Below are 12,282 nucleotides of genomic sequence, written 5' to 3'. Positions count from 1 at the left end.
GAGTAACAAAATGAAGGGATGGTCCTCTCACCAGACCTTAGAGCTCCAGTCTCCTATGCTCACCCTCTGTGCTAACCTACTAGTAGACAGCCCACATTCTCGGTTTTTTAGTTGTCTCTGTGGTCCCCTGCCCTCACATTCAGCTGACATAACTTAGAATCACCAGGTGGGGGTATATGCCCTTCTTTTGAGGGTTATTTAAAAGAGACACTGAATCACAGAGAAGCCAGTCCTTATGCTTCAGATAGGGAAGGTCTATGGGTTGGAGGGGACACCTAGCCTGCTCCTCCCAGAAAACAGTAATGTGTCTGGGGCTGTAGGCAACTCTGAACAGGGCCCATGTCCTGACTTCTAGAACACCCCACCCCAGGTCATAACCTAAGGACTTCTTCCCAGTCCACATCTGTGGTGTGGTGAGCAAGACTGGGCTTTTCTGTCAGTTTTGAAACAGCCAAGCAAGAAGCACTCCTCGAAGATAAGTCTCACAGGCCCAGAGGGGCCAACAAGGCACATGAAAGCCAGAGAGGGATATGGAAATTTCAGGACCCCTTGAGTCACTGGGGCAGGCAATCTCCTCAAGTTCTACCAGCCAGACTGGGATCAAAAGTGGGTTACTCTCTATGGTTCATGAGGTACGCATATGTGTGTGCGCATGCGTGTGTATGTATACCTGCACATGAGCCTGGAATAGGGGCTTACTCCTGCCTTCTATCACCTATCGTGAGCACACCCTTTGGGGCTGAGTACAGAAGGTCCCCCCCTGAGGCTTTGCCATAATGCAGCTCCTCTGGAGCTGGTGGGCTTATGTATACAAAGGGGTCTGGTAACAAGGAGGCAACTGACCCTGTTTCCATGTCTATGCTCATTTGCCCACCAAGGCTGCCTTACTGTGTAGCGCCTTCTACACTGAGGTGACTACTGCACCCCGGATCACCCCAGCTCCCCTATCCAGGTAGCCTCCTGGGTATCGGGGAAGCAGTCACCAGCTGCTAGAGGCCCCTTCCTCCTCCCATGGCTAAAAGAGTGGGATGTAGCCTGGGCCTGTAAGGGCTCTGGTGGTGTGTGTGTGACAAGGCCAAAGCTGGTGGGGGACTGTGGAAGCCAGCAGGACATGATGAAGGGTGACCTTGGCCCCCAAGACTGCCTGTGCCCCTGTGGAGACTGCAAACAGTTTCTTGTGCAGGCAGCGTGAAAGATGGGATTCCTCCTCCCCCAACAGTGAGGGTCCTCTGTGCCCGAGGCCCCATGAATTATTTCTCTAAGGAAAATACAGTTCTTCTGCCCACTTCCTGACCTTCCCCATCCTCTAAATCAACACTTGAAGGGTGCTTTTGCTGGCCTTCAGCTTCAGCCAGCATGCCCCCCTTCCTCCCTTCCGCCTGTGCACTCCAGTGGGGGGTGGGGTTGAGAGCACTGACTCCATCTCAGGGGGCCCCAGGCCCTGCTCAGAACCTACAGCCCACAGTAGAGCCATGTTGCAGAGCAAGAATTCCAAATCCAGGCAGTCAGGCACGCAGAGACGGGGCAAGATGCCACACAGGCACATGAGTAGTGAGACTGGGCTAACCCACGGCACTCAGAGACAGGGGCAAGATGCCACACAGGCACATGAGTAGTGAGACTGGGCTAACCCACGGCACTCTGATGATACCATTAGTGCTCCTCAAATCTCTAAGCACATTTCCTCCTTAGAATCAAATCTCACAGCAAGACACACTCATAATCAGAAACACTGAGACAGCCATAATCACAACCACACACTTAAAAGACACACACACACTGAGACACAGTCACACCCAGACATACACAGAGTCACACACATACACACACAGACACACTCAGATACAGAGACAGACACACATACAGTGACATACAGTTTGACACACAGTTATAGACATACACATTAACACATAAAGTCACATACTCAAGATGGTCACAGACATACATATACACAGTCACATACCCAGACACACACACTAAAACAGTCACAGACACACTCAGACATACAAACACACACACATTTACAGTTTGACATAGTTTTAGACGCACACAATGACCCACAAAGTCACATATCAAGTCAGTCAGAGACACACACATTGACACAGTCTCATACTCACACATACTGACAGTCACACACACAGACACATACATATCGAGACACACAATGACACACAGTCATATATACTCAGACACACAAACTGAACCAGCTACACTCAGACACATACATTGTCACAATCTACATATTATGCAGCTACACTGATGTATACAGTCACAATCATGCAAACACATACTCTGACACACACTGAGTTGGATGCAATAAAACACAGTCACAATCTCAGCTGGGTGTGGTGCACACTTTTGATCCTACCACTCTAGAGGCAGAGGCAGGCAGATCTCCATGAGTTTGAGGGTAGCCTGGACTACAGAGTGAGTTTGAGGACAGCCATGACTACAAAGAGAAACCAAAAACCAACCAATCAAACAGACAAAATCAGTCACAGAATCATACACATAACTCTGAATCACAGTCATCCTCTCAGGTACAGTAACCCAGCTAACAAGGGACCCAGGCAAAGGTACATACCCAGTCAGTCAGTAAAATGGCAGACACAGCAACACCATGACACAGTCACAAACACAAACTCAGGCCAGGAATAGTGGCACACACCTTTAATCTCAGCACTCAGGGCAGAGACAGGCAGATCTCTGAGCATGAGGCCAAAATGGTCTACAAAGTGAGTTCCATGTCAGCCAGGGCTCCACAGAGAAACCCTGTCTCAAAAAACAAACAAACAAACAAATCTAAACCAACACCACCACCACACACACACAAACTCAGATATAAATGCTGAAAAATAATGGGTAGACTTCATAATGCATATACATGATGGCTGTGCTATTGCTATGTGTGCTATGAATGTGTGTGGAAATCAGAGGACAATTTTGTGAAGTTTGTTCTGTCCATCCACTTTACGTGACTTCTGGGGATTAAACTCAGGCCCCCAGGCTTAAAGGGAAGTGCCTTTATCTAGCAATCAATCCTGCTGGCCTTCTGCTCCTTGTTATCTCTTGAGAACCTCCGTCCTGAGAGTCACACTGTCTCCAAGGGGCTCTTTCATGTCTCATCACCCATAGCCTCTGGTCGGTGTGGCCTGGCTATCTCCCTGCAATGTCAAAGTCCCTGGAGCCTGCAGATCTGTCTCTGATCTCCCTCCTGCCCTTCCACGTCCTTCCTGCCATTGTATCACACACACCAAAACCTGTCTGGACAGGCAATTCCCTCCCAGCCTGTCCCCCAACCCTGAATGAGGACTGCAATCGGGGACTGTCTCCTGGGGCTCACATGTTTGCCTAGCAGTGAGCTTCTGCTCCCACAGAGCCACCCTGAGCTGTCCTGTCAAGTATAAATGTTCACACTGCTGTCTCTGTACCCTGGAATGCTGAACCACCTCATGTTCTACCCACGGTCAGGGCTACTGCACCACATGTGTCAGGGACCCAGAAGTATAATCCACTACAAAAGGCCACCAGCTCTTTCTCCACAAAGAATTTTTATTTGGGCTTGTCAGAACCACTGTGCTCACTAGGGTCTGTGGTTCAGACCCTACTGTCATTGGTCACAGGCCAAACCAGGAAGGGATACCAGGGCGCTGCGGGTCGCTGCTTTGCCTCTGCTGAGGTAGCTCCTCTTCCAGAGGGTCTGGAGAACTGGGCTCCTTCTCTGGAAAAAGGTCTGGGAAAGTGAAGGTCTGCCCATGGGCCTGGGGAGAGAAACAGGGGCTTAATTGAGAGCCACAGGCTAGCCTTCCTATCACACCCAGGGACTCATTGCTGGGCTGCTAATGATCCTGGACCCTGGATGACAGACAACAGGATGATGAGCCGCCAGTGTCTCTAGGCAGGGTTCCTGCTGGGAAAACAAACACCTTGCAGGCTGGCCCTCCAACCTTTATCTATCACCAGCAGGCTATTACCAGGACAATGGTCCTTTTCATGGACATTATGTCTTTATAGGGGTCTGCACCAGCCCAGGGCTCATTAAAGGCAGTCCAGCAAAGGCCCATTCACCAGGCGGGCTGCTGGTGGAACTGGGGGCAGGAACTAGGAGCAGAAAAACAGGACACAAATGACGTCTGGTGCCATGCTAAAACTTTTTCCATCCAAAATATCTAGAGGCCTTCAGCCACATTAAAGGCCGCCCTCCTCCAGGCTCCAAACTTGGCAAATAAAATGCACACAACGTACACAGAAACCTACATACGCAGCAGTCTATAAATCAAGCCCGGCTTTGCAAATTAACTGCTTTTACGTCTTTCACTAGAAGTTCAGTGTGTCAGCATGGCTGAGTCCCAGCCTGGGGCCCCAAGCACATGGGCCAGAACCAGTGAAGGCCCTGGAAGGAAGAAGGAAGCCATCTCTGCAAGGCTCTCAGGGCTGGGAGGCTCACTTGAAGCTGCTACTAAGTCTCTAAGATAAGAGGTGTTAGAGGGGAGGGGCACAAAAGAGCCAACCTGGAGGCAGAGACCCCCTCCTGCCATTCCCTCTTGTCCGCAGAGGTGGACAAATAGGGAATTCTGAATCTGGGACCTTACTAAGTTCTGTCAGAGGTGTACACTCTGGGGCTGGGCTTAGTTGGTAGAATTCTTGCCTAGCGGCCACGAGGCCCTAAGTTTAATCTCCAGTACCACATAAAACTTGGTGTTGTTCATGCCTGTGATCCTAGCTTAGAGGAGGGAGGACGAGGCACAAGGATCAAAAACTGAAAGTCATCCTTGGCTATACAAGGAGTTCAAAGATAGCCAGTGCTACTGGAGACCATGTTTCAAAGGTAAAATGGAGGAGGCAGCAGGTTATAAGCAGAGCTGACTGCCCATCCAGAATTGACTGCTGGCTTTGATGGCAGATGAAGTCCAAAACAACAGCTTAAGGTCCAGAGATAAAGAGAGCCTATGAAAGGGGCTGGCGGGGGATTTCGAAAGAGCAGATGTGAGGGACCCGCATCACCATCTATGGGTACCAGTATGAAGACTATCTCTAAGAGATAATTGCTTCATACTTTTGAAAAAATGTAGCCACCCACCCTCTAAGGAGGGAGAGCCGGTTTTGAGGGGCCCAAGGCAGGAAAAGAAAAAAGGCCAGGAGAAAAGTGGAGAAGCCAGTCCTGACTCCAGTAATCCTAGGGGCCCCACGGGCCATTGTTGGGCTGGACTGTGCCTGCCCGCAGCATTTACTCTGGAGCCTAGGGCTCATGGCCTGTGTGCAGCACTCAGTCAAACACCATTCTGTGTAAACATGGTCAATGCTCTTTTTGTTGTGTGGGGACTGAGAGCTTGCTAAGGCTCCCTCCCCCCCAGACCAAAAAGATGTTTATCAGGTTCTCGGAAGAAAAATGTGGTCGCCCACCACGTGGGACCCGCCTTTCCCCTTCCACACTCACAATGAGCTTTCTCTCCCACTCCCTCTCTCTCTGGTTGCCCCTTCCTGAACCTCACAATGCAGTTACCAGAAGCCCCCCACCCCTAAAAGACATACTAAGACAAAGACAGCCTTTGCAGATACAACCAGGAAGTCCCAAACACTAACCATTTCTAGGCTGGAGGCCGGAAGGGGGTGCGTTACAAATTTTAATTCTGGTCGAGAAGTCTTGCCTAGTGGGGACACGACAGGCCCCTCCATTTATCACGATTTCACAGAAGAAGGTGGACATGCCTGGTGGCAGCTGCAGCTGCCAGATCTAAGAACTACTGAGTCCAGCTTTCATGAGTGTGGTGGGGATGAGGAGGGGAATGTAGGGGCTCAGATGTCTCAAAAGCCACTTGTAACCATAGCTGTCTCTGAAGTGACTTGTGGCAAATGCCAGCATATGGATGTGGCCTCACAGGCTATGACAGAGACAGATGGGTGGATTTAACACCCAGCTCACAAACACACACACAAGCCTTCAGAGGGCCCAGGCCTTCCTTTCCCACCTGCATGAGCTGATTTTATGCACAGCAAATATTAGGCCCTGTTTAGAACAACTGTAGCTCTTTTTTCAGCAAAACAGCCTCCCTTACTGAGTCTTTGAACAAACAGCCATGAAGCTCGGGCTGGTGGGAGGAGCCCGTCCTCAATAGCATGACTGCCATCTAGCGGCCTGTTGTGGAGGCTGGGGCTCCCTGGAGGGCTGTTTACACTGAAACTGGAGAAATTGGAGGAAGGCCCCCTGTGGGGTTCCAACAGTGGGGGGCTAGTTAATGGACCCTGCCTTGTAGAGTCTTCCTAGCAAGATTCCCAGAGGTCAAAGGGGATTCTGTCCGGAGACTGAGACCAAAGGGCACTTGTGGTTTAAAATTTGGTCTCCACGACAGTGGGTCCAGGACAGAGGCTCTAAGAGAGAGCAAGCTTGAAAATGTGGCTCTTTCCAGGCAAGTCGGTGTCTTGTCAATAAAGGCCCAGGCTAGGAGTCCTCTCCCAGGACCCCAGGCAAGGATGAGGTGAAGGGGCTTTGGTGCCTATACTCACAGAATCACTGTCATGGCTGACCTACAGAAGAATGTGCAGGGCCCACAGAGCCCGGATAGCTCAACCTTTTCACAGCACTGGGCTCCTAGGAGGACATAAATTCTGTACCAGGCCGGGTATCCTCACAGAGCCGTGGCCTTTCACATTCATCCTCTGATTTCTGTTTTCTCCAAACACATGTAACCAAGGCATGGGCTTGTGGCACAAAGTAAGGAATGGATTTACTGAGGTCTACAGAGATGATCTGCGGAGGTGCACTAGGACCTGAGCTCCTCCTGCCCCAGGTCTCCAGGTCTGGGCTCTGGTTAGGTAGAGTGCATTGCACAAACAGCCCCAGGACACAGATGAGACAGTGAGCAGAAACTCACTCACCAGCTGCACGTAGGCCACTTTGTAGTCTGGTTTCTTGATCCTCACATTCTTGTGATCCCTCCTCCTGTTGGAGCCTGTGAGGGGACAGCAGACCAGACCCTGACTTAATTTCTGGCCCCTGATGAGCCCCACAATTTAGAAACCATTTTCTAGTAAGGCACAGGATATCATCTGGAGGTGGAGCTGGGAAGGGGGGTTTCAAATGGTGGGCTGGACACCGGAGAAGGGTCTCAGACAGACATCTCAGTAGAGAGCCACTAAAACCAGTTTCTTTGTTTAAGTAAAACTAGTCTATGAGCTGGCTGGTGGGGCACACACCCAGCACTCAGGTGGCAGAGGCAGGCAGATCTCTGAGTTAAGAGGCTGGCCTGGTCTACAGAGTGAGTTCCAGGACAGCCAGGGATACACAGAAAAACTGTCTCAGGAAACCAAAACAATGACAAAAAAAAAAAAAAGTTTTTGAAAATAAAATGACGCCAGGCAGTGGTGGCGCACGCCTTTCATCCCAGCACTTGGGAGGCAGAGGCAAGCAGATTTCTGAATTTGAGGCCAGCCTGGTCTACAGAGTGAGTTCCAGGACAGCCAGGGCTACACAGAGAAACCCTGTCTGGACACACACACCCCCTAAAAAAAAAAAAAAATAGAAAATAGAAATGACAACAAAAGATTTTAAAAAGAACAAAAAGGATTTCTTTGCTCTCTGGTGAAATGGGAATTCTCTAGGAAGGGCATTTCTAGGATGGTAGCACTACTAACCAGCCCTGGGCACTGACCTGCCACTGATGGGCTACGTGAGGATCTACTACAGGAGGAGGCTGTGATGTGAGGGAGGCCTACTAGAGACCAGCCCAGGCTAAGGAAGTGGTTCTAAGGAACAGAGGGCATTTCAGGGTCACAGCTAAAGGTGTTGGGGACCTTCGAGGAGCTACAAAGAAAGAGGCTGGGCGTGCTCTAGCAAGTCACCCAAGCCCCTCAGGCCTTTGTTCCCCCTCATGGAGAGTCTGAAGACAACATGAGATAGGCAATGGGCTATACCCTGGTGGCAAGCCACCCACACAGGTACCCACCATGCTGCACCCGTGTGCGCACAGCAGCCACGGGAACATTGTAAATCTGCTCAAGGTAATTCCGAAGGTCCACCCTGGTCATCCTGGATGAGGCATAAAGAAAACGAGTCTGAGCTAAGCCTAGATAAAGAGACAGATATCTTACTCAGGGATAAGGGCGAAAGTCCATGGAGCAGCTGTGGCCAGGTGAGGCTGGCTCCAGTGCTGTCCCCTCCAGACAAAAGGATGAGCTAAGAGTAATGAGGGTCGGATTCCATCAGAGTTGTTTACTTGGTCCTCTCCACCTGGATCCTTTATCATCACCTGGAGCCAGGTGGGCTCACCCTGATAAAATGTAAGATATCAGGCCTGTAGCCAGGCTAGGCGCCTACCTGGGACTAAAGACTTACCCCTAGGGTCTATGAGACACTTGCTGCCAGAGGGGCCTCTAGGATTTGGGGGGACAAAGCCCAGGGTGGCTTTCAGCACAACCCTGGCCACCATAAGCTCCTGTGTATGTCTGTAAAGCTGAAGAGACCCTAACCCAGCTTCTACAGAGATCTACTCCCGCCCCCTGACCCTGCTGAGCTGGTCCCTGAGGATTTTAGGACTCAGAGCCGTACAAGCAGTTGAGGTTGCACTGAACCTTCCTTAAAAGGGGGCATATGGAACTGAGTAGAATGAGGTGAGGAACTCAGAGCTAACATTCTAGAAGCGCTACAAATCTCAGCATGCTCCAACCCAGCCTCCGGGGACTCCTTTCCTGGGAAAAGGATGGAGGCAAGAATTCAACAAATCTCAGGCTTTCTGTTAAGCTTTCCCCAGGTGGAGGGCGAGCCAGGAAGTCAGCCAAAAGCACGCTTACTCTTTGGCTGCCTGAAGCTCTGCAAACACCAGGCCCCTCCACCATCCGCTGAGCAAGCAAAGTGGCCCCAGGTCTTTCCACCACAGGAAAAGCCTGGCCCTGGGGAGCTCAGCTAAAAAACAGGACAGGACCCACATCCTGGAGGCCACTCCCCAGCCCCTGAACTCCTTTGGGGCTTACTTACTCCATGGGGATCCTGAATTGCACAGTATCTTCAGGCTGTACAGTACCAGGCCGCACCAGCTGAATGAAGAAGTTAGTTCGAAACACACGGAGCTGGGGGCCACCCAATTGATAGAGGGGGTACCTGCTCGGAAGAAATTAGGGGATTAGGGTTACACACACAGTGCCCCAGGCTCATGTGTCCATTCACACCAGCAGAGTCAAGGCAGGGTGGGGCAGTTACACACAGGACCTGTCCCTACTGCATGGTTTCATTAGTACGGGGGCAAGCAGCTTCCCAGTCCTTGGCCTCCCTTCTGGATGCCAGGGCTACTGACACTACAGCCTACCTATAGAAAGGTCAAAAGGGCAGTTAAAAGAGAGAAAGAAACAAAAACAGGAACTGAGGCTCATGGTTGTGGAATGGGAGCAGAATAATAGTCCCAGCTTGTAAAATTGTAAGAACAAGGAAGGAAGGACCTCATAAACAGGGCAGTGGCAGTATGCAGCTTGGAGATACGCGACCTCTTCCAAAGGCCTACTAACTCCTGCTTCTGGGGAGTGGCTGCCCGGTCCCTCTCCCCGCAGCACAGAAGAGCATGTGCTCCTTGAGAGGGAGGAAAAAAAGCTGGGGACTGGAGAAGACAGTGTTTCCAACATGATGCTCTGAGCTGGCAATGCCCTCACTGGACTCCTAAAACGACCCAAACAAGCAGGATTTGGTGGGGTAGCCAGTTTCCCACCATTATCAGGCTTGTAGACAAAGCAGAATCTCTGCCTGGTGGTCTTGCAACACCTCTGTGCCCACCTGGCAGACATGGAAGTGGAGAGGAGAAACTCAAGGTCTGTGGGATTACTAGAGACACACAGTTCATGGTCCCCAGGTGGAGGGTGGGTACACAGGACCACCCTAGGGACACACTGATAACCAGAGGTGTGGCACGTAGGCCAGACCTGGGAGCACTCAGCCCCAATGATAGACTGAGCTCCATGCTGACCTAGCTTTGAAGAAGTATATACTGGCTCTCCAAGTCCAGTATATACTGGACTTCCAAGTCCTGGTCTTCCAAGTCTGGAAGCACCAGGCTGAGAGCCCCAGGGGAGTTTCAGATGACTCCCAAGGTAGCATGGTGGGAGCCTCAGAAGCAGGCCCCATTACTAAATGTTTGCCATACTCAATGGCTCAAGAGCCCTACCTAATGATCAAATCCATACATTGTTGGCAGACTAGTGGCCTAGAGAAGGCAACCAGTGATCTGGCAGAGCGTCCCTGAGAGGACCTTGAAGTCTGTGCCTGTAGGAACAGGCAGCCAGGAGGGCAGGGAAAGAAAAGGGCAGGTTCTGAAGTGGGATCTGGAGCCTTGATTTAAACATCCAAGTCACCTGTGGGTACCTAAGGGAGGTATCACCTTAGCAGTAGGGCCCAACTGTGGCATACCATGAAGATAAAACTGGGAAGTCCTTACGCTAGAAAGGGGGGAAGCAGTGTTTAACTAAAACCCCTAGTCTCTAAGTCTTCAGGATTAGGACCTGAGGTCAGAGGCGCTGAGACCACACTGAAGTCGTGAACTATTTGCAAATTTCTGTTCTCCCTACATCTGCCCTTGCCCACAAACTCTCCCCACAGACTGCCAGGCCCATCCCAAGCCTGATGACTCCCCTTGGAAAACTTGCAGCCTCGTCTTGGTCTCAGGACCCTCCCTACTCCCCACCTTTGCTGCTCTTCTGAGGTCTGGCCTTTTAGGGTTCCCTTAACTTCTTTTCTTCTATTTTTTTTTTCACAAGTACCCCCAAACAGCATATCTCAAGTGCAACTCTTGTCTCTCTCTTCTCACTGGGAGCCTGGCTCCCAAATGGTAGGCTGTAACTTGTCCCCCAGAAGCTCAGGTTTCATCCCTGGTCTCACTCTACCCCCACCCACCCATCACCCATTCACGCATGGGTCCAACCAGCTCCCTGCAAAGCCAGGGGGTGAGCACATAAGCTGAACTAGACTGGCCCTGCCTCACACTGGCCTGGTTCTGAGGTCCCTGGTCTCCCCCAGCCTGTAGGCAGAAAGAAATCACAAGGTTGCCCACCAGGCAATTCCACCAGTCCTCTCCCCTTCTGATTGCAGGGTCCCTCAAATTCTGCTTCCACGAGAACCCTCAAAACCGCATTAATGCTCAACCTGGGGCCACCCAACCAGCGGGTCACGTGTTTGTTGAACACGTGTTTCCGGCTTAGACTGTGGGAGGTTAGCACTGCTGGCCACGTGGAGACCAGTGAATGTAGCAACTTTGGGGGGCTTGGGCCAGGGGTCCTGCAGGCACCGGCCAATCCCGGCTCAGCCCTGGCTGTCTGCCAAAGCGGGCCGTAGCCGTTGGCTGTGATTGACAGCCAGGACACTACGCCGCGGTGGCCCTGCCGCGTGGACTCTGGCGGGTTTCCCGCCGTGTGCGGGAGCCTCCGGCTTCCAGCCCGGGCCCCGCACCCACCCGACCTGGGCTGCGTAGCCCGTTCGGCCGGGCCACGACTTTACTCACAACACATTCCGCGCCATGGCAGCCGCACCTCCTGGTCAGGAAGGAGCGACGTCCGCCCCGCACAGCGCCCGCGCTGGCACAGCGCCCCCTCGCTTCCGGAGGCCGCGCCACCCTCTCCTTGCACGGCAGGGCCCCGCACCTTCGGTGTCCCGCAAACCCCACCCCACCCCCAACCCCGCACCCGCAAAGCCCCGCCCCCACCCGTGCCCCGCAAGCTGCTTGCGCACCGCCCCCGGCACAGTGCACCCTGCCTCTCAGCCTCACACACAGTGCACAGCCCCGCCCCTCATCCGACCCGCAAAAAGCCCGCGTACACTCTCTACCCGTTTGCCCCACCGGGCACCGCATAGAATCCTGCTTACTACTCGGTGTATAGCGTACCTGCTCTTCAGCCTTTAAGCACTCTACATCCTGCATGCTTCCCCACCCACAAGGGCACCACACTTGGCCATGAACAGTCCCTCATCTCTGCCTTGCTGGCTGGTGGATTCTACAAAGGGCAACTACTGTCCTGTTTCCCCAACATTGCATGACCCCACTAAGCACAGTCATACACCTTGTACCCCCAAACCTACTCTGTGAATTTACTCTGTTCCCTTGCTGTAGGTGGCCCAGCAGTACCTTTGTCCACACTCCCCTTTTTCTGGACTGGACCAAACCACCCCATAAGGCTCACCAAGGCCTGGCTGTCCAGCCCCCACCCTGTGTTCCACAGCCTAGCCTTTCTCTAGGCTCCGTCAGCTCTTTGTCCCCTTTCCCACATAAGCACATCAGAGGCTACACCCACGCCCCATCTCACATAGGACCC

General features: G+C 52.2%; 1 protein-coding gene across 1 annotated transcript; it reads right to left on the bottom strand.

Annotated features, from left to right (window-relative positions):
• Window positions 1-3,532: 3,532 nt before the first annotated feature.
• Window positions 3,533-11,637, bottom strand: Mrpl23 (mitochondrial ribosomal protein L23). Its single transcript, XM_031388941.1, has 5 exons — window positions 11,475-11,637; window positions 8,972-9,094; window positions 7,944-8,026; window positions 6,877-6,950; window positions 3,533-3,761 (listed from the first exon to the last, which is right to left on the bottom strand). The coding sequence occupies exons 1-5, from the start codon at window positions 11,489-11,491 to the stop codon at window positions 3,618-3,620; spliced, it is 441 nt and encodes a 146-aa protein (XP_031244801.1). The 5' UTR covers window positions 11,492-11,637; the 3' UTR covers window positions 3,533-3,617.
• Window positions 11,638-12,282: the final 645 nt, after the last annotated feature.

This window comes from Mastomys coucha, unplaced genomic scaffold (genome assembly GCF_008632895.1).
Source record: "Mastomys coucha isolate ucsf_1 unplaced genomic scaffold, UCSF_Mcou_1 pScaffold21, whole genome shotgun sequence".
NCBI lineage: Eukaryota > Metazoa > Chordata > Mammalia > Rodentia > Muridae > Mastomys > Mastomys coucha.
Note: the sequence above shows the minus strand (reverse complement) of the source record. Positions and strands in the feature narration are given on the sequence as shown.

Excerpts from the sequence above, each read along its gene's own strand:
- Mrpl23 (XM_031388941.1), bottom strand. Across the intron at positions 6,951-7,943 it reads GCGCACACGGGTGCAGCATG|GCTCCAACAGGAGGAGGGAT; the intron begins GTGGGTACCTGT and ends GTCCCCTCACAG. Across the intron at positions 3,762-6,876 it reads AAGTGGCCTACGTGCAGCTG|GCCCATGGGCAGACCTTCAC; the intron begins GTGAGTGAGTTT and ends TTCTCTCCCCAG.